The 25554-nt window shown below is 42.5% G+C and overlaps 1 protein-coding gene across 2 annotated transcripts; it reads left to right on the forward strand.

Moving 5' to 3' along the window:
- The first annotated feature begins 239 nt into the window (after positions 1-239).
- Positions 240-25554, forward strand: DERL1 (derlin 1). 2 transcript variants are annotated; one of them, XM_046642184.1, is made up of 8 exons: positions 240-590; positions 10344-10455; positions 15245-15309; positions 16363-16389; positions 16957-17052; positions 18212-18264; positions 19725-19835; positions 23308-25554. In XM_046642184.1, exons 1-8 carry the CDS (start codon positions 438-440, stop codon positions 23444-23446), a joined length of 756 nt encoding a protein of 251 aa, XP_046498140.1. In that variant the 5' UTR covers positions 240-437; the 3' UTR covers positions 23447-25554. The 2 variants fall into 2 exon arrangements, with proteins under 2 accessions (XP_046498140.1, XP_046498139.1); XM_046642183.1 differs by lacking the exon at positions 240-590 and adding an exon at positions 2795-3088.

Here is a 25554-nt window from a genome sequence, read left to right on the forward strand (position 1 = left end):
GGACTCACCTGGGTTACACTTCGGCGTGAACTCGGTGGAGGGCGTTCAGCCTCGCCATTGGCTGGAGTATTGCCGTTGCTTCTGGCAACCACTGTTTCCCACCAGTCGTGTCGCCCCCCGCCTGGCCCCGCCCCTCATCACCCCGCCCCCAGGACCGCCGAGCCTCGGCCCAGGTGTAAAAAACGGTGCTGGCCCTTTAAGCGGCGGGACGTCTAGTCGACGTCGTCCGCGGCCGCCGGAAGGGGAAGTTTCGCGGCCGAACGCTCCCTCGCTGGTCCGAATTCGGTGGCGCCACGTCCGCCGGTCTCCGCCTTCTGCACGGCGGCTTGGGCGGCTTCCGCGTCGACACCTTCCACTCGCGGAGCCGGCCGCGTCGTGAGGGGGCCGGGACGGGGAGTCGGGCGGCTGTGCGCATCCTGGCCACCTAAAAGGCGAAGATGTCGGACATCGGGGACTGGTTCAGGAGCATCCCGGCCATCACGCGCTATTGGTTCGCCGCCACCGTCGCGGTGCCCTTGGTGGGCAAACTCGGTCTCATCAGCCCGACCTACCTCTTCCTCTCGCCCGAAGCCTTCCTCTATGGCTTCCAGGTAACTGCGCTGACCAGCGACGGAGGCAGTGGAGACTACAGGTCCCACGCGCCCCCGCGGCGGCTGAGCCTAGACCGGCATGTTGGGGGCGCGCGGTGCTTGGTGGGATTTGTAGTGCGGTGGCTCCACCGGTTTAGGGCGGGGTCCTGTGGTCGAGGGCGAGGTGGAGGCCAAGGGGTCTGGAGCGAGGGCCTGGGCAGCTGGAGACGTGGAGATCTGGGTTTGGCCCGGTGGAAAGGGACTGATTTCACCCTTCTCTTAAGATTGTGCTCCCCGCCCCCTGCGCTTAGAGAAGGCGACAGTGGGAAGGTAAGTCTGCGATAGTTGTCTGTCTGTTGGACGCTGGTGGTTAACAGCCTGGGTCCACCAGGAGCAAGTGCCCTCTGACCTCCCTCTGTCACCCACGTCGGTGGCATGTAGATGTCAACTTGCCCAATATCCCGCTGAGTTCTTTCTATGCTAATGGAAGGGTTTTTTCCCCTATAGGAGTGATTTGAGGTCAGAGGTGCAAAGAGTGAGTTTATTTGTCTGCATTTCCCCCAGGCCCTGACCTAGTATCTGGCATTGTAGTAGTTGAGTGTACGGAGGAATAAGTAAAGAGTAAATTGCTCCAGAAATGGAAGGCCTTGTTAATTTTTTAAGCGTGAGGAAACAGTCCAGAGTAACATTCCTGGCAAAAGAATATTAGTTTCTTGGAGGTTATCTTTATTCACTGGATTCTGTGATTTAAATCTTTAACCAGTGGCAGGTTAGATACTAAGATCTGACATTAATTTCAACAAATTTCTTGGCCTGTGGATAACCCTCTCCTTTCTTCCCCCTCTTCACTGGCTATTTCTTAGTTTTCTTTGCCGGTTCCTCATGTTCGTGACTCTTTAATGTTGTGATGTGCCCCAGGGGTCAGTGATAGGACCTGTTCTGTACTCTCTCCCCAGGTGCAGTGATCTCAGTTAGCTTCATGGCTTTAAATACTTTCTATAAACTGAAGGCTCTCAAGTGCAAATGTACATATTTGCAGTTCAGATCTATCTCCTGATTTCCAGATTTGTAAATACCAGTTGGGTGACTAATAGGTGCCTCAAACGTAGTGTCCCAAACCGAATATCCTTGTCCTAAATAGCAACTCCATTATTTCAGGAGCTCAAGCTAATAGTAATGGAGTCATCCTTGACTTCCCTTTCCCTCACACTCCAGTCTGGCAGCAGTCTGTTTACTGTGCTTTAGAAATATATCCAGAATATAGTCCCTTTTCATTTTCAATTGCAAGCCATTATTATTCCAGCCTTGGTCCTTTCGATATTATCTCTAGACAGCTGGAGTGATCCTTTTAAAACATAAATCAAGTCCTGTCAGTCCTCTGCCCAGAACCTTTCAGTGTCTTCTCAACTCGATGAATAAAATCCAGTCCTTTCAGTGACCTGCAAGGCCCTCTGCTGCCCCTCTGACCTCATCTTCTGCTGCTCTCCACCTTGTATGTTAGGTTCCACAGTGGAATCTTTGCTGTTCCTTCAGCAGCTAACTCAGTCTCTGCTCAGGGCATCTGCACCTGTTTCTCTGCTTGAGGAAGATAACCATGGTTGACCTCCTTACCTGTCTCAAGTCTCTGCCCAAATGCCACCTTAATGGCCACGCCACCAATCGCCCTACATAAAATAGTACCCCTCCTTCACTCCATCTTGCTTCCCCTTAATTTTTCCTGCTACATATCACCCTTTGGTATTTCTTAGTCCGCTTCCCTTCAGAAAATAAGACTCCATAATAGCCAGATCTTTGTCTTGTTTACCACCATCTTTGTTACCTAGAATACTGCCTGGCACATAGCGGGTGCTTATATATTGGTTGAATGTGTGGAAATAATTGGGTACTTGCTAGTGCTGGGCACTGGAGATATAGTAGTGAATAGGACAGAAAAAGCCACAGCTCCCACGAAGAAAATAAGAGAAAGGCACGGGATAGTGAGTGACTTCAGGATGTAACATTGGAGAGAGTGGGCCAGCAAGGTGTCAGAGAAGATGTCTGGACTGAAATCTGAATGATGAGCTAGCTTTGGGAAGGTCTGGCTCTGGGGACAACCTTCCGGGAAGAAGGAGCAGTCAGTGAAAGGCTCAAAGGCAGGTGCTAGAAACAGAAGGAAGACTGGATGGTCAAGAGTCAGCCGTGGGGATGATGATTGGTAGATGAGGACAGAGATAGCCAGTGCTGAGTATAATAAAACGAAGATGGACAGGGAGGCCGGGGCTGGAGCTTCCAGGGCTTTGTGGTTTGAACTTTCCTGTGAAGACACCAGGAAGACTTTGGAGCCTTTTGAACAAAGGACCGACAAGATCGCCTTGACTGTGATGTGGGATGGTCTTGGTCTCTGGGGTCGGGGAGAGGGAAGAATCAAGTTAAGAGGCGGGAGAGATGGTCTTTTGGCCCAGGGCGGCTGTGAAGACAGAGAAGAGTGGATAGATTTGGGAGCTGGAGTGGACAAGATTGCAGCTGAATGGATCGGAAGGGTGAGTGGGTGAAGGAAGGAGGACTCAGCTGTCACTGTTTGCACAGTGCGTCAGGGAGCCTTCGCTGAGACTGGAAATGTTTAGGAGGCTTAGGTTGGGGTTGGGGAGGATATGGATTTGAGAGTTATGTTTTGTCCACGTTAAGTCTAGAGACGCTTCTTAGGCATCCAAGTGGAGAAGTGGACAGTCGGATATTAGAATAGGATTTGGGCCTGCAGCCAGATTTGCATACTGTTTTCTGTTTCTTTGCTTTGGTAAATATTTGTTGACTGAGTGAATGTTGTACACTTTGTGCCTGGTGGCATGTTGGGTAATGTGCATGCATGCAGAGCAGTCGTTGTAAATCAGTTTGTGAGGAGGACCTGCTCCAAACTGGCTCTTTCACCCTTCTTGCAAAATCTTGCTCACTTCTGTAGTCAGATTAGTAAAATAAGAAAGCTTTTCTAATAGACTACAGGTGTATGTTAAAAAGGGGTGACCGGATTAGAGTCATTGTTTGCGTCATGCCTTTCGTGGTTTTCCCATCTTCCTCACCTTGTTTCTTGGGGGCTTGTTATCCTGAGACTGGGGAGAAGTTGCTGGAGGCAGGACGGTGCACTGACTGCCCAGATGTGAAAAGGCCGGTATCTGCTATGCCTTCTTTTTGCTACTCGACCCCTACGCCTTCCGGACAAGTATAGCTTTCAGACCCACCTGGAGGAACTTGTATGCAAATGAAGCAGTTGAAAGAAAACCTCCATCTTCGAGGCTGATGTTCGAGACGACAGCATGTGGTGTGTTTTCTGCTGGAGGCTCCTCTTTCCCTTAGAAGCTGGATCTTTAACAGCTTAAAAAATTGGGGATGATTGATTTGGAATTGTGGATTCATGTTGGAAGTGACAGAAGTTACTTTTCCTCCGTATCTGTTGATTCTCTGAGTAGCTTGTTGGTTTGGAACTCTGAAGTTTAAAATGTTATTTTCTTAGTTTGGATAGGTGGAAACATAGCTGTGTGTTAAGATTTACTATCCTGTTGTCCACAGTTCCTAGTCGCTCACGTCTAGCACGCATCAATCAAATAGTTGACAGTGATGAAATGTGATCATATTGGTCCCTGATTAACTAGAAGAGGGGGCAATTTCCTGTTGCCCGGCTGGTTTCTGAGATTATGTCTTCCAGGTCTGCCTGCATGGCGATATTTCATTTCTTTGGACAAAATAACATCTCTGCCTTATATCTGTACTGTGCTTCTCCATATGTTGTTGCATTCAGCTCCCACAATCATCCTGAGATAAGTGTTACCCCAGTTTATAGACAACTGTAGTTTCAGTTTCTATTTTGGTGAGTCGAAGATGGTTCTAAGCTCTCTTGTTTAACTCCTTTGCATAATATCTACCAAAACACATAGTTGTGTTTAGCAAAACATTTTTGAAGGTGATTTTTTTCCAAATCAGTCATAGCAAATAATTTTTTCTTTTTTGTTAGAGTAGAAAGACCATGGGATTTCAAGGAGTTGAGTCATGTTCTGCAGGCCTGGCTCAGCCCCTTACTCAGTGTATGCCCTTAGGCAAGTTATTTATCCTTTCTGAGCCTGTTTCTTGACCTAAAAATGCAGATAATTTGATACCATATTAACTCTGCTCTAACTCTGTTGGTTATAAGATGCTCTATCAATTTAATACAACTTTTTGGAGGGGGAGAAAAGTAGAAATTACATTAAATGAATATATTGATTGTAAGACACATCTTAATTTTAGAAACACAAAAATGAGCATCTTCAAATTGAGGAAATACGTTATCTACTTCAGGCCTCTGTTATATAAAACTCAGGAAAAATGTTTGTAAAGTGCCCAGTAAATAGACTGGTAAATAATCTATTAAAAAATGATGCCTATCTTAATTTATTAGCTAATGATAATTCCTGCCATTACTGCCTTTTCTCCTTGGGCAGTAAGATTCTCATTTTAATTTGTAATTGAAATTGAAGTGTAACTGCTGGATTATTATCCTACATTGCCCCCTTAAAAAGGCATCCTGACTTGAAACGGGAAGATAGGATCTCTCAATTTCTCTAATTTGTTTCCAGGAATTAAAAGAAATGGCACTGACCAAATCTGTGACCGGGCCTCGCAGTCGTATTTGCCAAGCTTTTGCTCATGTTTTCACATTTAACCCGATGACAACAACCCTAGCAGATTGATTTAAGAGTGTATTAGGGAAGAGAGACGTATACACATTTAACCGGAAGAGGAGTGAACTTGGTCTGTAGGCTGAGCAAGGAAGTAGCCTCAGGGTCTGCATTTAGAACTTCAGTGGCTGGTGTTTTGCTGTGTGCAGCTTTCACTCTTCCCTTAGCGGTCCCATCCACCTTAGACAGTTGTGCTGTGCTCTGCAGATAAGGTTAACCATTAGATCATAGCTTTGTTTTCTAGCTTTTTATTGGGTTACAGTATATAAGCAGGAAAGTGTGTGTGTTATATATTTATAGCTTGTCGAAGTTTCAAAAACTGAATACCTATACATAACCAGCACCCATATCAAGAAATAGGACATTACTGACACCCCCAAAATCTTCCTACAGCTTCCTTCTGGGCACTACCCTTTCCAAGGATAACTAATGTCTTGACTTAATATGCTAGATTGTTTTTGCCATTCTATTTACTTTCTATAAATGAAATTACACAGTGTATGTATTCTTTTGTGTTGAAGCTTTTTAACAGTGTGAGAGTCACTCAGATTGTCGCATGTGGTTATAGATTGCTCATCCTCAGATTCTTTCATTGTGTGAACTGGCCACCATTTATTTATCCATTCTGCTGGTCAGGGGCCTTTTGAGTAGTTTCCGGTTTTTGCTATAATGAATAGTGCTGCTGGGAACATTCCAGTACGTGTCTTGGTGAACACAGGTATGCATTTCTGTTGAGTATATACCTAGGAGTAGAACTGATGGCTTCTCCTAGCTCTTTTAAAGTCCTCAGTTGAGATTGAATGTCTTTCATTTGTTTTTCTTGCCTACCTCATGTGTCCAAAAAAAAAAGGCCACGCTTTGCTAGCATCAGCATTTGGCGTATGGGCGCTCATCTTCTTTTTTTGTTTGGTGACCACTGTAGACTTTCTTAACTCCAAATCAACCAGTCCATATTGTTTCAGAAAAATCTTTGTTTTTGGTACTTGAAGAACCCCGCTCTAGACTCTGGATGGCATTTGTCATTATTCGGCGTTTGTAAGTAGCAGATTGTTTGGGAGATTTTACTTCAAGGACGGCTGCCACCCGCTCTCTCAGTGGAAGCTGGTGGACTGGTAACTAAAGAGCCATGTCTTATGCTTTTTGAAGGCCTTCTATGGGCTCGTTGCCTTTGTGAAGTGAGGAACTCTGGGCCGATTACCTAAACTTTAATGAGGGCCCAGCTCTCCTCATGAAAACACTGGGATGACTATGGCTCTGGCCTTGGCATTGCTGTGGGGTTAACACGAGATGCTCCCCTCCATGCTCTTGTCTTTCTGCAAGTCCTGGGCTTTGGCTCTGTGCCTGGCTACCTCTAAAGGGATCAGAGAAGGCTTTCCAGGGTGAAAAGTGCCTCCCCCACTGCCTGCCCTGAAAATAAAGCTGTTTCCTCATCCTAACTATTTACTTATGGGAGGAAGGGAGGGGATTTACCTGGGTGCCTTCAATGGGGATTTCAGAAATATGTTACATTGTGTCTTTCTGAAGAGGTGACCTATGTCCTGGTGTTTTCAAATTATAATTTTAAAGTAATACAAAAATAACATTAAGTCTCTTAAATCAATGAAAGCAAGTACAACTCAAGGATAAACTTAATGAACGGGGAAAATAAGTGAGGTATTTTGACAGACACTGATTTCCAAAGCACAGGTGCCCACGGTGGCTAAAAATAGTGTCGTGTCGTCAGTCTTAGTGAAAAATGTAGTCTGAAAAGACTAAGGTTTCTCTTCCAAAATCAGCCTTGAGTAACTTACAGGAGCAGGAGAGTAGTTTAAAATGTAAATTTGTAAAAACCAGGTCAGTATGTGTTCCCTAAAAGATTATGATAATCATACACCCACACGTATATATTTTTTTTAAGCACATTTTTAATCCACTTTCTTAATTCCAACCTTTTACAAAATCTGTGAGATGAGGAAGGCGAGAGTCATAGGACAAATGTCACTGGGTGGTTGAACACTCATACTCAGAAAGGTCCAGACTTTCCCAAGGCCCCGTGACTACTTAAGAGCCAAGGCCAGGGCTGGCTTCCTTCTGGTCTTGACTCCCAGTGCTTTTCAGAAGCAGAGAGAATCAGGGTTATACTAGTGTAGTAGTACTGAGAATTTCTACTAATTCTAATTGTACTGCACAATAATGATGTCACTTGTGAGAGGCAAAGCAAAAACAGGGGTTTAGTATCGTAAACCCTGGAGTCCACCTGTCTGGGATAAAATTCTAGCTCTACCACTCACTTACTAGCCATGACTTAACCTTTTCTCATCCATAAAACCCACCTCCTGAGTCACTGCATGTAAATGAGCAGAATAGCACACTATTGTTTTTTTTAAACTGTTAACCAAAGTAGGGCATGTATTAGTATATGATTCGTCTTTTACAGATGGAAATTGAGGCTCAGAGATGATCACTTGTAAGCTAAGACTTAACTCTGGGTCTTCTCAGATCATTTCCAGTGTTCTTCATTAGACTGTACTATTTCTATGATAAGGTTGTGAACAAACCAAAATTAATTTGAACCTCTTTTGTTTTACTGGTTTAATAAAAATACAGGGTTCTTGGAAAGTCACTTTTTGGGTATATAAAGTGCATTTTCCTTCGCCGGAAATTAAGCACTGAGGGTTACATTCCTATAGTATTTGGAGAATGTGACTTGCCAGCTGTGTGTCTGGCCAGGCCCTGCAAATCGTGTCCTCCATTCCAGCCACACCCCAATTGTTAGCAATACCCATTCGTTTATTGTGCTCTTGCAATTGTTTAGAACTTTGCCCTTGTTTTTCCAAGACCAAACTTCCCCTACCTTGTGCCCCACTCTTTGCTGCTTTGAACAACCTACACCACTGTTGGGAACTCCTTGATGCAGGGGCCATCGCTTTCACGCTTGTGCAATAAGACACACAGCTCTCAAGCCAAAAACCAGCCTGCTGGCATTTCCAAAAGCCTGGAAAGGCCATCTGCTTCAACCACTATTATGGAACATTGTTCTGGAGGTACTAGCCAGTGAATTAGACAAGAATGGAATGAGATACAAAAGTTTATTTACAGATAGAGTTGTATACTTGGAAAGCCCAAGAGGCTCAGTTTTCAAATATTACAAACAATAAGATCATTCAGCTTTACTGGTCGGGTATAAAAAGAGGTAGAAAGCAACAGTTCTATAGAAAACTATAAAAGCTATGAAAGACTTCTTCCTGGCTGGAAATTGTATCAATATCACAATGATATCATAAAGATGTTGATTCTAGTTCCTTTAGAAAAATAAAATATTGAGACTAGCCAAGAAAATTGTGACAAATGTGGACGAAAAATGGGAGGGGGATTATTTCATTATGTAACTTTACCAGATATTAAAACATTATAGAACTAAAAGTTATAATAGCTTGATATCAGTATAGGAATTCAATTCCAAACTGAATAGTCTAAAAGTAGGCCTTACTATAAAAGGGAATAAATATATGATAAAAGTAGCTTTTCAAATCAATGGAGAAAAGATGGGTTACTCTGTAAATAGCATTGGGAAAACTGAGTCTAGAAAACCAGCCTAGAAAAATAAAAGTCGAATCTCTTCCTTACTCCTTAGATGAACCAGGAATGTACTACAGTATAAAACCATGAACACTATATTCTTGGAGTGGAGAAATATCTTGTAAGCATGATAGATGATGGGTACATTTGCCTACGTTAAATTAAACTTTTACATGTCAAAATACAGCAAAAATACCATAAAAGCCTAAGTCTAATGACACACCAGAAAATATTTGCAACACTGAGAAAGGGAAATTTCCATAATATATAAAGAAAAGCAAATCTAGCAGAAAAATGAAGAAAGGAAATGCTAAAGTTTTAAAAAATGTGATTGGTAAATGTAAAATACACTAATGGTTAGGGTGTAGAGAAAAGACAAGCGCATATCTGTATTTTAGAAGGGAGTATAAATTGGTTAAACCTTTTGGTAGGCATTTGGCCTTAAATGTGACTATCTGTTGATCTAGTAGATTGGCTCACAGGATTTCATCCTACACATAAATGTTTAAAGAGGATATTCTAGAATATTCATTGTGGTCTTGTAACAGTTTACATGAATTTTGGACATCCACATAAAAGGAATACTGTGTGGCCAATACAAATATTTTGTCAAGGGAATGAAACAAGATATAGAACAGTACAGGATAAGGTAGGATGAAAAGGACTGAATAATAGTAACACATAGTGTAATTATTTGAAAGAAATACAGGGGTGGGCCCAGTGGCATAATGGTTAAGTTTGTGTACTCTGCTTCAGCAGCCCAGGGTTCACAGGTTCAGATCCCAGGCGCGGACCTACACACCGCTGGTCAAGCCACGTTGTGGCAGCATCCCACATACAAAACAGAGAAAGATTGGCACAGATGTTAGCTCAGGGCCAGTCTTCCTCAACTAAATAAATAAATAAAAGTTATTTTAAAGAAATAGAAGAAACTGCTCTGTTGCTAGAAAAAGAACTGGGAGACTGAGGGTGAGGAGAGAGGCTTACTTCTCCCTGTAGACTTTCCTGTAATTTTCTTTTTTGGGGGGGAGGTTAATATTGTAATGTCATGTATCCACAATGCCTAAATAGCACAGTGGTTTGAATAAAAAATTCCTATTTTACTTCTACCTTTTGACTGTAACATTTTTTGACAAAGTTTGTCATCTCAGTATATTCTTTTCCTAAATAGAGATATTACTGTACTGTTGGAAATTGTCTTTGTAATTCTTTTTTGACAGGCTTGACTGTATGCCTGGTCCCAGTAAAGACTAACCATATACTTCTAAAGTATTGATTTTTTCCCAACTTGTTTCAAAATACTTATTGCTTATTTTATGGTGTCATTTTATTCCATTGATTTGCACACTGATATGATTGTAGCTGATGTGAACTTTTCTGCAGTTGTTTTCTTAAATTCTATTAGTGGTGTCCCTCTGCTGGCTGTCATCATTGAGGAGAATGTTTTGCAAGGTTAATTTTGTTTAGTTAAAAGAAAAAAATTAATTAGGTTTAGAAAAACTAATGGCCGTGTTTCTTTTGATTTGGACAGATTTGGAGGCCAATCACTGCCACCTTTTATTTCCCTGTGGGTCCAGGAACTGGATTTCTTTATTTGGTCAATTTATATTTCTTGTATCAGTATTCCACACGACTCGAAGCAGGTATGTTGTCCGTAGTTGTTTTAAGTATTGTTTCTGTCTAACTGACTAATCCATATGTTTACTTCTTGGAGGAATTTTGAGAGCAGTTAGTGTATATAAGGAAATGGCATAATGACTGGAAATGGTCAGTAGGTAGTAACTATGGCAGGATGTCCTCAGCACTTAGATTATTCCATTTTTAATCCTCCAAATATCATCATGAGGTGTAAGTAGCAGTGTCAGCATTTTATAGGTGAAAAAAATACAAGACCAGCGGTTTACCCATCTTGCCCATGTTCTTAGTGTCTGAGCTTTGTGCCTCTCACTTAATTTGACATCCCGCTCATTTCTGTCACACAACAGTCCTTGTCCTTTGATGCACAATTGGGCTGAAGTATATATATCTCCACGGTGGGGATTGAAAAACACTACTTCATTCAATTAAAAGCCTAGGCTTATTCTCTGTTATTGAAACAGTCAACTTTAAGATATATAGCCAGGATTGAATAATATAGTAGTTTATCAGATGTGACTACCTATATGATGCTATGAATAAGCTTTTGTATGAAAAATCTTTTCATAAAAATTTCTTGCTGAATTATTTATTTCCTACAATACCTTATATGCTGTTCTGAGTTGCTTATACTGAGAAGCAATAAATTGATACTGCTGTGTCAAAATGTGAGTATAATTTTGTTAAGCCTAAATGATTTTGAAAAGTTGGCTGACTTCAAAGACTTTATAAACCTGTGGGCTGTAAGCTCAGGATGGAGGATTTTGAACCACCCTTTAAATCCTAGTCAGTTGGAGAGTTGCGAATCAGTATCATGACTGTGGGGAAATAGAAGGACGGGCCTTTGGTGTCAAATATAATTTTTCCTTAAATTGGCATTTGCTACTAGGTGCTTTTTAAAAAGGAAGAAAGCATTATAGTAAAACAAAGTGTCAGATCATAGACTTCTACTACAGGAAACCCATTTCCATAGTTTTATAGAGGAAGGAAAGGGGATTCAAGGAAGTAAAGTGACCTGTCTGAGGTGAAACTGACAACCAGGACTCTCACCACCATGTCAGGGGTTTGAACCTTAAATCTGTCACAATGTGTGATTTTCATGCTCCCTCGTCCTGGCTGGGCCTGATTATGATGTTGAATTGCTTAGCGATCTCCCCCTCTGATATAATTTAATTGAGGATAAGTTGTGTTAGGGTAGTTTTTTTTTACATAAGTAGTGAACTCTAGATTAAACATGGGTGATCCATGACCCAATTTTTAAGAATTTTATTATGGAAAATTTTCAAACATATACAAAATAGGGAGAAAGGTTAATGAATCTTTTTTCTTTTTATTGAGATAAAATTCACATAACATAAAAACTCACTGTTTTGACCATTTTAGAATGTACGATTCAGTGGTCTTTAGTACATTTGCAATGTTATGCCACAATCACCACATCGATTTCAAGGCATTTTTCCTCACCCCTCAAAAAACCCAAAGCAGTCACTCTCCATCCCCTCCCAGCCCCTGGCAACTACTCATCTACTTTCTGTGTGTGTGGATTTGCCTGTTTGGAACATTTTATAGAGTCCTTTTGTGACTGGCTTCTTTCACTTAGCATGACATTTTCGAAGTTCATCCATGTTGTAGTGTGTATCACTATGAACTCTTTTTAACCATCGCTCACCTTTAACCGTTATCTTATACCCAGTCTTATCTATATCTGTGTCTGTCCCCCTGCCCCTGATAATTTTAAGCAAAATGTCAGACATGTATCATTTCATCCATAAATATTTTAATATTTACCTCTGAAATACAAGGACTTAAAAGATAATCATCGTACTATTATTAAACCTAAATTACAATAATTCCATGATCACTTTTTATTTGTAAATTGTCTTCTCTTGGTTATTTAAAGTCTTTGAACCCATTTACTCATCCCTGCTATCTGGTCAGGTAATGTAACTAATTTGTCATACCTGAATAGCACTTAAGATAAATCTTTAGGATTACTAGGCCATTGATCTCTTTCATTAGTTCTAATTCTTAGAAGTTGCCCCCTATTCCTTACTATCCAATCACAGAGCATTTTGAAATTCTAGAGCCGAGAGGCATTTTTCAGAATAGTTTTATTGATATGTAATTCACATACCATACAATTCCACCCATTTAAAGTGTATAATCCAGTGGATATTCGTAGAGTTGTGCAATCATTACTACAGTCAATTTTAGAACGTTTCATCGCCCCAAACAGAAACGCTGTACCCATTAGCATCCGCTCCCCATTTCTATTCAATCTCGTCCTCCCCCCTACCTCTTAGGCAACCGCTAATCTACTTTCTGCTTCTTTAGATTTGCCTATTCTGGACTTTTCTTATAAACAAGCTCTCACAATCTGTGATGTTTTGTGACTGGCTTCTTTCACTTAGCATAGTGTTTTCAAGGTTCTTCCTTGTAGCCTTTTGTATCGCCAAGGAAGACTCCATGGTATGAAATGATGACATTTTGTTTTTCCATTCTTCAGTGGATGGACATTTGACTTGTTTTTATTTTTGGCTGTTATGAACACAGCTGCTATGAACAGTCATGTAGAGAGCAACTTTTGAGATCTTTCCATTTAAATAAGATTTCACAGACAACACAACAGTGGTCTGGAGAGGTGGCGACATGCCCCAAAGGTCACAGAGCCGTTGGAGATAACACAGCTCCCACCGGAATCCAGTTTACTGGTTCCCTGTCATTTCTCTACCAGACAGCCTCAAGATAGCATTTTGACAAAATGTTTGCCACCTGCATATTTCCCTGCCTGGCTAAATTAAGTATATAGCAGTGTTGGCTTATTTATAAGGTTTCTGATTTGAACTGGAAGACTGCAATTTGAGACCAGTTAATTTGTAAATTCCCAGTTGGAAGCTTGACAAATAATAAAGTCCTATAGTTTATGTGTTACAAGATTTTAAGTATTCAATCTAAAGAATCCTTAGAAATCACAAAGCCAAAAGCACGTCAAAAGAAGCACAACTACTGGGGTGCCGGCCTGGTGGCGCAGCGGTTAAGTGCGCACCTTCTGCCTCTCGGTGGCCCAGGGTTCGCTGGTTCGGATCCTGGGTGCGGACGTGGCACTGCTTGGCAAACCATGCTGTGGTAGGCGTCCCACATATAAAGTAGAGGAAGATGGGCACGGATGTTAGCTCAGGGCCAGGCTTCCTCAGCAAAAAGAGGAGGATTGGCAGTAGTTAGCTCAGGGCTAATCTTCCTCAAAAAAAAAAAAAAAAAAACCCAAAAAAGCACAACTATTGATAAAATTCAGAAATTGTGTTAGAATTTCAGCTCTGATTCATCATGGTGGTCTCCTACCATTAAGCATCCTTAATACTGTGGCTAAAATGTGTCTTTGAGGGAGAAATAAGGGAAAGAAGGAGAGACTTTTGCTAGAAACCTTTTTTCTTTTAGATAAACTTTTTTTCTCTCTTTCTGACACTTGTTAGGATTTTTTTTTTTTTAGGAAGATTAGCCCTGAGCTAACATTTGCTGCCAATCCCCCTGTTTTTGCTGAGGAAGACTGGTCCTGAGCTAACATCTGTGCCCATCTTCCTCTATTTTATTTGTGGGATGCCTGCCACAGCATGGTTTGATAAGTGGTGCATAGGTCCACGCCTGGGATCTGAACCTGTGAACCCCAGGCCACCGAAGTGGAGCATCTGAACTTTGCCTTTGGGGCATGTTGCCACCTCTTCAGACCACTGTTGTCTTGTCTGTGCGACTTTGCCACCGGCCAGCCCCAGGGTTTTTTTTTCAGTTGTCTGTATGTCATGTCATTGCGATGGGGCAGAGGGGAGGGAAGGCGCCTTTGAGCTAGAGTGACCTTCCGGTCGTCGGTTTCTTTTCTCTGCCTCTCTTCTAATCTTCCAGCCGAAGGCGTGAGGAGTCATCCTTAGAAGGGAGAGCTGGGCTGTTGTTGATCATTCTGCCCAGCAGTAAGACAGAGCCTGGGGTATGATATAGTGACCAGAGCGTAAGCTAGTTAGTAGACTTCACGCCGCTTTTCACAACCCACGTGACTTGGGTCATGTCATTTATTTCCTTATCTGTAAAAAGAGGGCGTTGGTCTTTCCATTCCTACCTCGCAGACGTGGTATGAGGGTTAAGAGTCAAAGGCGCTGGAGAGTTTCAGTGTCCCCTGCTCCCCTCCATCATTTTCCCTTGCTGGAATGTAGGCTCCTGGCAGATGGAGACTCAGTCTTCTCAGTCAACCCAGTGCTGGACTAAGTGGTAGAATGTGTGTGTGTGTGTGTGATAATAACAACAACACAACAACTCTAAGTACCTCCCAGCGTAGTCATGGTGAGGGGACACAATGGTAGGCAAAACAGACGTGGTTCCTCCCCTGACAGAGCTTGCGGTCTGGTGGAGGGAGAAGGGATTAACCAAGTAATCCCAAATATGTCATCAGGTCAGTCATGATGAGCGCCATGAAGGGCAGTCCGACAGGCTGGGAGGGTCTGCAGGGGGTGGGGTCTTGGTAGCTGTGGAATTGACTGTGCTCCCTTTGGGTCTGTTTGGCCTGTGCTGGTCAGAGCGTGGTACTTGCCGGAATTCAGTCAGGAGAGCACAGGCTAGCGTTGATACTCAGTGACTTCGTTCAGGGCCCTATTGCAGACACGGTTTCAGATATTTAAGAAAATTTACTTTTTTTGTGGTTTTAAAATATTCTCATTTTTGCTTTCTCTGTAAGTTTTTCAAATGTTCCTCTACCTAGAAGTTCATTTGTTCTGAAATTCTGAACCATGATGTTTGGCTTGTTTTCGTTTCCAGGAGCTTTCGATGGGAGGCCAGCCGACTATTTATTCATGCTCCTCTTCAACTGGATTTGCATCGTGGTATCCTTCAGTCTGTTGTTTTGGGCCAGAAATAAACCATTTTTTTTTCAGGTTTGGGGACATAGCCAGTATTCTGTACAACATTTCAAATTACAGTATTTGCTTCTTTGTTTACTATAGTTAATAATTAAGAATAATTAAAGTTCTTTTTAAAAGCTAGTAAGTCTCAGAGCTCTTGAGTGATGCATCCTCTTGCTATTGCCTTCGTGGGATTTTTCCACATTTGGTCGAGTTTTATTACTGTTCCCCCCCTTGTTCCCAGCTCTCCGTGTTCTCATGTGTGACAGCTTGTTGGCTGCAGCACAAAGAGATTCTGTGCCATGAGACAGCTTTTGAAATCTGTGGTCCTTATCAGAAAATTAATTTACAGCCAACATCCTTTCCCGGCTTCATTGCCGTCCCTGTCTTGGGATCCTAAATAGCCATTCGGTCCCTCCCGAGGTACCCGGCTCTGGGAAAGGACACGGCCAGTCTCTGCTGTGTGTCAGCTGCAGTTGTGAGCAGCTGTCCAGCTGCGGACTATTACAGATGGTGAGGGCAGCACAGGGGCCTTGATGGCTCATGTCCTGGGCAGGGATGGTGAGCTCAAAATTGCTTTGAGGCTCAGCTGTCATTGAAACTTGGCGCAGAGCCAGCAAATGTGGCAGTTCAGATGCCCTTTCCCCTCCTTTAAGAGAAGAAGAAAGTAGTTTTGGACTTCAACCCTGCTCTGGGGCCCTGGGTAGAGTCATCATTTGTTTCTGAGGGCACAGGTGTCTCCATCTTCTAATCGAAGGAGAGCTGCTAAAATGCAGCGGTGAGGCAAGGAAAGAGGACACGAGGGGACCAAACTGAGTCATATGCCGAAGCGGTTAATTTCTGCCATTTCCTAGTCATCGTGTAGTCTGATAGGATATTCATAATGAAGATTATTAGATACCTTTTGTGTTCAGGGTTGCCTTAAGCAACCTGAGCTATAGAGAAGTGTGTTCCTTCGGAACACTGGATTCAAGTTAACTTTCACTAGGTGCAGAAGCCTTTGTCCATGTTTGATCTTTAACTTTACACACCAAGATCACTGGCTTAGCAATGGATATGCAAGTAAGTGTCCTTTGAAACTATCTGTCTGCCCTTTTATATGTTTCCGATTTACTGTTAGTGGCCTTTGACTGAAGTTTACATTGCATTAACTGTGTGGTTCCTTATGTGGTATTTTGAAATGATGGAATTATAGCTGTTTTTACTTTGAAGATCTTACATGAGTTATCTAAACCATTACTTTGCTTGCACATTTCTGGCTTCTTTATTATGTTTGAACATTGAGAATAATGGCTGTCTCGTATTTTCTATGCATGTATGTGGATATATATTTTTTGAAACTTGAGAGTATACGGTAAATAAAGCTTTATTGCCTACTTTTTTCAAGAAAACAGATTTCTGAATCCATCTAAAATAATATTGTGCTATATTTTATTATAGGATTTTGTAGCACACATTGTATGATCAATTAAATAAAAGGACCAATGTATATTTCTGAGTTGAATTTCTTTTTCTTTTTGAATAGCCATGTGAGAATTTGTTTAGGGGGGAGGTGAAAAGAATAGCGGGGTCACGCAGCCTCTGAAGTGCTTCTGGAACCCTGTCTTGACGTGTTGCGTTCTTTTGCAGTTGCTGATGATTCCTCTGATCATGTCAGTACTTTATGTCTGGGCCCAGCTGAACAGAGATATGATTGTATCATTTTGGTTTGGAACCCGATTTAAGGTACTTCAACCTAGTTGGAAAAATTTCCTGTTCATTTGTCTCTGCAGAAATCCCTCTTCGGTCCAGAGGTGTACTTTCTGACTCGTCCAGAAGAGGTCACTGCAGAGCAGTATTGCATAGGCAAGCCCCTCCTACCCTCAGTCCCTGTATTTCTTCAGCCAACCCCGAGCCCTTTGCTGCCTCTTCTCACTCCCTCTGTACTTCAGGCCCCTCTGGTGTGTCCCTGAGTGATCTGCGTATGCATGTAGTAGAGGAGGGAGCTCACGTGGAACCTGCCCTTTTCAAATCTGTTCTTAGCACTCCCTGTTACGCATTTTACACTCTAGCTAAAATGGATTGTTTTTTGCCCCCAACACTTCCCTTTGTGCCTTCTCCCACAATTTTCCACCTGTGACATCTTTTCCATTTTCTCCCTCCTGTAAATCCTACCTGGTCTTCCTGTGAGTTGGAACTGAACACATTTCCTGCGTCTCCTTCCTGGAATTAGTCTTGCCTTTGGGCTCCTGCAGTACTTTTCTTCCTCTTCATGGCACTTGCTGCATTCTGCCTTCAGGCTGTTTGTGGACAGCCCTTTCTGTACTAGTTTGCGAAGTTTTTTTGCAGTTCCCTTAGCTCTTGGTTTGATGTCTTAAATCTGGTAAGGGCTCAAATGTTGAATTCATCTGGAGAGCTGTCTTATTTGGGAGAGTATTAGTTCAAGATATCAGCGTGTAATGAGATAAAAATCCAAAGTAATTTTGTGAAATATGTAAAAGGAGAACCTAAAAAGATGGGATATTGTTAGTTTATTGGTAGCAATTTGCTGGTTGGAATCTTAATGTGATTCTGTCAAGGACCATTGTTTTGATCAGCATCCGCAGGATACTCATCTCCTTTCTGAAGCTCTTTGTTAGTATTAATTCAGCAGGGCATGTATTGTATCTGAAAACTACAGGCGAAGTCCTCTGTCTCTCCAGTTACTAATATATGAATGAGTATAATTTTAGATAGGACGTTATAAGTACAGTAGGAGTAATGCTAGATTGATCCGAGAAAGTTTTGCAGTGACTTTCCAAAGGATTTATAAAAAACCGTCAGTGTATCATTACACACTCCAGCCCCCTAGCAACTGTATCCTCTTTAGGTGTGGTTATTCATGTTTGTGTATATTCTTTCCTAGGCCTGTTATTTACCTTGGGTTATCCTTGGATTCAACTATATCATCGGAGGCTCGTAAGTGATGTTAGATTTGTTTAATTAGAAATTAATCCTTGGAAGACTTCCATTATCCTTCATCTTCCTTCTCTAGTTAGTCTTTATAAAACTTTAAGAAATCTTGGTATGATGTGTTGGAAACTTATACGTAGGAAATAATTTTGTTTTGATGTAATTGATTAAATTGCAGGGCTTTAAGCACATTTAGCGCTGAATGATTGTTTTTTTATTAGCTTGTTACAGTATGCTTCCATATATGTGTTTTTGAATAAATATTTCTTTCTGAATTCAGAAAGCAATCCAGATTGAGCAAACGTAGACCTCATTTGTGTCTGAGCTGACTCTTCCAAGAACTGTGCATAAAATTACTGTTTTTATCCTTAAGGCATTTCCAGAATGCCTTGGAAGCTGCTCACTAGTCACAGAAATGCAAATTCTCAGATGGGAAATAGTTTTGTAAGTGGTTTGAAAGTATGGAAGTTTTGCCAAATAGGGTCAAATTTCTAGTGTGGAATTAGAACTGAGACTTAGGAAAACCTTTAATGCATCCAGTCAGAATTTTAGAAGGAGGGTATCAAAATGCAACTAGTCCAAGAACTCCTGTTTCTTATACTATACAATATTTTTCATGATTTAATAGATTTTAATAATACTCATTCTTAATGCGTCTGACATATCTGCTCTGTATGGTCCTACCTTCTACTGCATATTGATAGGGAGAAATGAATGGATCGAGCGAACAGACTATGTTTAGAGCAGAGCGAGTTCTGAGCTTGGTAGAGCTGCCCTGCCACCCACAGGGGCAGAGTCTGGGAGAGGTGGCGAATGTTGACCTGTCCCCGACAGGAATTGTGCTGCGGGCAAAGACAAAGAAGGATATGTACCAGTAAGAGTGGGTCTAGAAAACCTTGAAGGGGCCTATATGTAAGCTAGGGGAAAAGTGGAGAAGGTCAGTGTTTACTTGAGGATTACAAGGTGACCCCTGTGATGTCTTACACTCAAGGACACCAGAGGCGAGGGAGAAGTGCTGTGGCTCTGGGAATAAGGGACAGGCCTTATTGTGCCTCCTTTCCTCACTCCCTGCCTCTCTCTTGCCTTCATACTTGCCCATGCTTTGCAAATACAGTATTTATGACTGAAAGCATTCAAAAACTTATTTTACGACTTTCCCAAGTCTTGAGGCAAGAAGAAACAAAAAACAGTATTTTGAGGATGGGCTGGGGCTCGAAAGAGATGTCAGGGGCAGCTGGCCATGGAGAGCACAGACCCCATTGGTCCAGCAGGACTGATTTCCCTTCTCCCTCGGAATGCGTTTGCCACTCAGACTACAAAAGGGCTCATTGTGGGGCTGTCACAGACTCTGGGGCCCAGAAGTGGCCTACCATGAAGGATCTCTTTCCTGTGCTATTAGTGAAAACTTGCTGCATCCCACTTGACTGCTTGAATGTCCTTAAACTAATTTGTCTCTCTGTTTGCAGGGTCATCAATGAGTTAATCGGAAATCTTGTTGGACACCTTTATTTCTTCCTAATGTTCAGATACCCAATGGATTTGGGAGGAAGAAATTTTCTCTCCACACCTCAGTTTTTGTAAGTGGTTTTTCTCCTCTCATTTCATAGTCATTTTACTGCCCGTGTTCTTAAGCATCCTGATAAAAACTCCATAAGGGGTAGGATTTACCTCTATGTAAATATTTGTTAATAAATATATGTAGATGTTGCTCTGGTCACACAGGAACAGGAAGCCAGGGGTCGAAACCACAGCTCAGTCTTTTCATGGAGCCCTTGGAGCCAGGGGCGCTGACAGCTAGATTCAGGCATCACAGGCAGCATTTCAGCTGCTGAGCGGGCGGGGCACCTATACGCAGCTCCAGTATGCACAGCTTGGGCCAGGATTACAGGCGTCCAGGTTTACCTAAGAGTTTGGCTGAGGAGGGGGCGAGGGGGGTAAATTAGCTCATTAGTTAGCAATTTAAAACATTTTTATATTAAATATTACAGACCAGAATATTTATAGGACTTTTCCAAGTTAAAATGAGAGACTTGCGGTGTGTGGTCCCAGCCCCTTGCGGGTGTGTGCTTGTTCTTTCTCTCCTTGTGGGGTTTACTCAGGTGAGGAGGCCGAGGGCACAGCCTTGGTTCTGAGACAGCCTTGGGCTGGAGTCCCATTCCCCTCATTTATCAGTTTTGACTTGGCGAAAGTTACTTAATGAAACCTCCGAGTGTCAGTTTGCAAGTCTGTAAGTTGCAGGGAACCCTGTCTCCCCGGAGGGCGGGAGGTCAGGTATGCTGTTGGCAGCACAGTAGCGGGAGCTCAGTAAGTACCAGCTCTCAGCCCCGTTCCCAAAGTTGGGGCTGGAGTGGGATTTTACGAGCCAGATGAGGTGCTGACACACTTAAGCGTGTAAGCAGCATGACCATTCTGTCAGTGAAGCAAAAGGCTGTTGAAGAAGGGGCCAGTGAAACCACCATCTGGGTGTCGCAGCCTGCCTGACAATCACGCCTAATCTCAAGTTAGGGAGATGCAATAATAGCTTGCATTTAAAGGCTTAAAAAAACCCCAACCCTTTCACATCTTGCTCATTTTAATGTTTTGCAGTTTATCATTGTTCCAAGGGGTCCATGAGGGTGGTCAGACTTGAGTGGGCACCCCCTTTATCGGTTGGGGGTAGGTTTTTGAAAGACTTTTATTGTGAAATATAATAAACAGAGAAGTACAATATTGGTTTTTTTTTTTCTTTCTTTCTTTAAGAGCATAAAAAGAAACTTGTTTCTCTTCTGAGCCTCAAGTTGCCTTCAGGCTAAAAAAACAAATGACCAATCTGCTTTCTAATTATCAAAGGACACAGTGACAGCAGGCTTGGAGTTTTGATCTGGGTTTATCAAGTCGGATGGCAGATGCATCAATTAAAAAAAAAACTTGGTGCTTTGGGGGGCAGCCAACAGTTATTTTACTTTAAATGGCCATGTTCTGACTTTAATGGCTTGGAGATATTTCTCAATTGTGGGCAACAAAGTGTACAAGATTCTAGTGGCAAAATCAGAGTGTGCTGCACCCCGCCTTCCACTTGGGCTTTCTCTGCTGGTGGAAGCCCTTCTGTTAAATTTTGCATAAAGATCAGATGACAAAATGTAGCTCCTTGCAAAAGCAGTAAGTGCTTTGAAATTACCATAAATTTTTGTTGATTATGTATAATTGGGTGTCTTTTTATACTAATTACTTGCATTTAATTTCACTATCCATTTAAGCAGTGGAGATGGCTTCCATATTGTCTTACATCAAGAGGCAAAGCAAGACAGCCCTAGCGTTGCCTTTTTTTAAGTGTTCTATTTTGTTACCTACTTTAGGGGAATGCTGTTATGCTAGAATGTCATGGAGGTTGAGAAACCAGTGCTTGAAAATGTATTTTGATTTAAAGAGAATGCTATATTTGTTTAAAATGGAAGATGTGAGTTAGAGAATTCTAAGATGTATCACTGCTCTGCATTCCATTTAGAAAAGCAGACAGATCCTCTTCTCTTCCATATGCAGTTATTCTGTTTAAAACGGGTTTGTTGGGGGCCGGCCCAGTGGCGCAGCTGTTAAGTTCGCACGTCCAGCTCCGCTGGCCTGGGGTTTGCCAGGTTGGATCCCGAGTGTGGACCTATGCTCCGCTTGTCAAGCCATGCTGTGGCAGGCATCCCACATAAAATAGAGGAAGATGGGCATGGATGTTAGCTCAGGGCCAGTCTTCTTCAGCAAAAAGAGGAGGATTGGTGGCAAATGTTAGCTCAGGGCTAATCTTCCTCGGAAAAAAAAAATAAAAGGGAGTTTGTTGTTTTTTTGGGAGGGAGCATGAAGGTATCAGGGGTGATATAAACAAATGAGGGTTTCAGTCACTAAGGGCTGTCACCCAATCACGCTCTGTGTGTCCCTTCTGAAGCAGGAGTCCTGTGGTGCAGTAAGTGGGGCAGGGGACAAGCTCCAGGGCCAGGCTGTCTGGGTTTGAAGCCTGACTGTTACTTTAGAAGATCTTGGCTCAGTCTTGCCTCAGTTTTCTTGTTTATAAAATGGGGTAATCGTAGTGCTCATCTCATAGGGTTGTTGTGAAGAGCCGGTGAATTATAAACACACAGTGCAAGGAAATGCCCCATGATACGGTTGCACTCTGGCTTTTCTCTGTGGGCGAGTCATCCCTCGTGGTCTATTCTCAGGGCTGTGAGCGCTTTAAACAGGAGGATCAGACCATGGGCTCTGCCTTCAAGCACAGTTTTAAACATTAGGATCTGATAAGTAGAACAGAGTTAAACGCATTTTCAGTTTACTAATGATCAAGGAAGGGAAACAGTTGGAAAAACTGTTGAGAACATAGACTTGGGTGTCAGTTTTCTTGGCTGTTCTGTGACTCTTAATTTGTTAATTTGTAAGATGGGAAATCAGCTGACCTTTCTGGGCCCCGGCTTTCCCACCATCTGTGAGGTGGAGAGAATGCAGTCCGAGGGTACATTGTGAATATACTTTAAAATGTTCCCCGAACTCCAAGACATGAAGCTTCCTTCTCCCGTCTCCCCTGTGGATGCTGTGGAACCCAGCTGCATCGTGGAGACACCATGCAGGGCCCAGACACACAGGCTGCGGGTCTGTCCCTTGAAAATGAATTTATATTGTACCCTTTGATCCAGTTTGATCTATATTTAGATATACCAAATGCTGTATAGGTGGTTCTCTTTCTGGTTATGGGGCTCATGGGTCTACTATTTTTGTTTCCATACTGTTTTGCATGAATTGCTTTTATTATCAGAAAAAAAATTGTTGGAGGGTGAAGTTAGCTGAAAGCTTAATAAATTTAAAAAACTTGAAGAGCGAGTGCCTTCTGTGGTCAGGACATTGAGCTAAATGCTGAAAAGGCAAAGTTAAGTAAGACATTGTCCTCAGCCTTTCATTGGCCACAGACTAATATAATTCAGTGTGACAGATGCCATGGGAACAGCAGGAAAGGAAGATGGGCTCAGTGGTCGGGGAACTGAGTGGAACTGACTGTGTGCCCTTCTCTCCCCTTGTTTTCTCCTCTCTCTGCTCCAGGTACCGCTGGCTGCCCAGCAGGAGAGGAGGGGTATCAGGATTTGGTGTGCCCCCTGCTAGCATGAGGCGAGCTGCTGATCAGAATGGCGGCGGCGGGAGACACAACTGGGGACAGGGCTTTCGACTTGGGGACCAGTGAAGGAGCGGCCTCTGGCCTGCCCACCACCGCTCTGCTCAGATGAAGTTTCCTGCCAGTGCTGGGTGTACTTAACAACCGAGTTCTAGCTAACGCTGTTGGACCCGACCTGCACTGAATGTAGTCTTTCAGTACAAGACACAGTTTTTTAACTCCTGAAGAAAAATATAAGTGTTCCTCGAGTTTCACGATTCTTGTTCAAGTCCTTACTGCTCTGAAGAACAAATGTCACCTCTGCAAATCTCAGAACCAACTATATTTTTTGGGGTCTTCTCTTCCTTTTCCATCTGAATAATGGGTTTTGGCAGGTCCTGGTCTGCTGGCACCAAGCTGAGCATCGGGTTGGGTCACCAAACCCTTGTTGAAGGGACTCTTACCTCTTTCTTGCACACGTCTCCTTCCTGCTTTTCCCTACTTCCAAATTTGCAGCTAGAGGAGGGTGCCCATAAAATGGTTCTGCTTTTAACAAGCTCTCTTATTTATTGACTTTTGCCAAGGCTTGGTCACAAAGAACTTGTTCACACCGTTTTTTACCCCTTTGGTGGCAGAACGGTACCCATAGGGGAGAAGACTGGAGCAGCAGATGAAGCGCGCTCTCAGCTTTTGGAATTGCTAGGACCTGATATCAGTTGCAACCATTTGCCGCGTCTTCAGCCGTTTTTATTAAAATAACACCACTGAGTCAGCGAGGGCCGCAGATTGGTATTAATGGGGCGTGAGCATTGTCGCTAGGCATTTTTTCCCTAAGTTGAGTGATCAAAACTGTAGTGGAGTTGCATCTTAGACTGGGGCTAGGGTTAAACTGTGCTGGGCATAATCCCTTTGCATCTCACGTGTGGGGCTTTCTGGCTTTGTGTGTGCCCAATGTAGTTGGGTTGTGTTGTCCTAGAAGGTTCCAGATCACATTTGCTACAGGGAGATGCTCTCTGAGTGGCACCTGGGTATCGATTCCATTTCATTCTCATTCTGGATATATGTTTATGGAGAAGAGTGGATGGGAAAACCTATTTAAATTGTCTGTTTTTAAATCCCCCTTCTCCCTTAATGGCTACACGCTTCTCTTAATTGTGAGGAAAGTGCAGCTCCTCTGTACGTAGGTCCTATTTTAAGAGCTAATATAAGCACATCTAAGTGAATCACACAATTTTGGGTTGTAATGACTTTAGAATCATTTGTGGTTGAGGGTCCTTATTATTTTGAGTGGAGTGTACGAGTCACGAATGTACCTCAGCCCAGCTCAGATACCCACAACTCCTTGTCCCAGGTGGGCTTTTTCCATCAGAGCTAGGCTCGTCACCAAATAAAGTTTTTTGAAGGCTGTGATGTTTCACACAGTTTCATATTTTGTTTTTCTTCTGAAAGCAGACTGCTAGGGAGCAGTGTCGAGTGGCTGCCATGCTTTGAGTCACCTAAAAAGGCTTTGCACATTTCGGTCGATTTCTTTTCAGGAAGCATTGTGCACTAACAGGATGACTATTTCTGCCCCACTCTTAAACAGTGATGTGGGTTATCCTAGGAAGTGGGGGTTTGAAAACAGCTTATTTCTAATAAAGTTTGTGTGTACCTCTCCATGTTTAATTTATGTGATAACATAGGTGGGGAGAAGCTGAATCTTAACTGTCATACGTTCTGCTGTTGACCCGTGGCCACAATAAAATTGACTTGTAAAGTTTTAGAACCCATTATTCCTGTTATGTCGCACATGCAGTCATTGTACTGGAGTGGGAACTCACTGTCTGTAAGAAGAATCTCATGGTAAGTGAGCCAGGCTCTCTCACACCCTCAGCAACTCCACTGCCCGAGAGTGGTGGTTTTTCCAAAGGTTATAAGTATTATTTAGAATTCTTCAGTTCAAGGCAAAGTGTTCATTAAATTCTTCCTCTTAAATGTGTTTAGGAAGCCGATGATTTTATTAAGCTCATCTGGATTACCTATATTTTTGGAATCATTTTAGCTAAGCAAGCTATTTGAGATTTGATTGAGCAAGGCGAGACATGCCAGTGGATTCTCTTTATGAATGAAAAAAAAAATCCTTATTTTGTATAGAGAAATTACCTTTTTGTAACATCCTTTTTATTGGTAAAAATTGTGAATTAAAATGTACAAGTTGA

The sequence above is a fragment of the Equus quagga genome, chromosome 16 (assembly GCF_021613505.1).
Source record: "Equus quagga isolate Etosha38 chromosome 16, UCLA_HA_Equagga_1.0, whole genome shotgun sequence".
Classification (NCBI taxonomy): domain Eukaryota; kingdom Metazoa; phylum Chordata; class Mammalia; order Perissodactyla; family Equidae; genus Equus; species Equus quagga.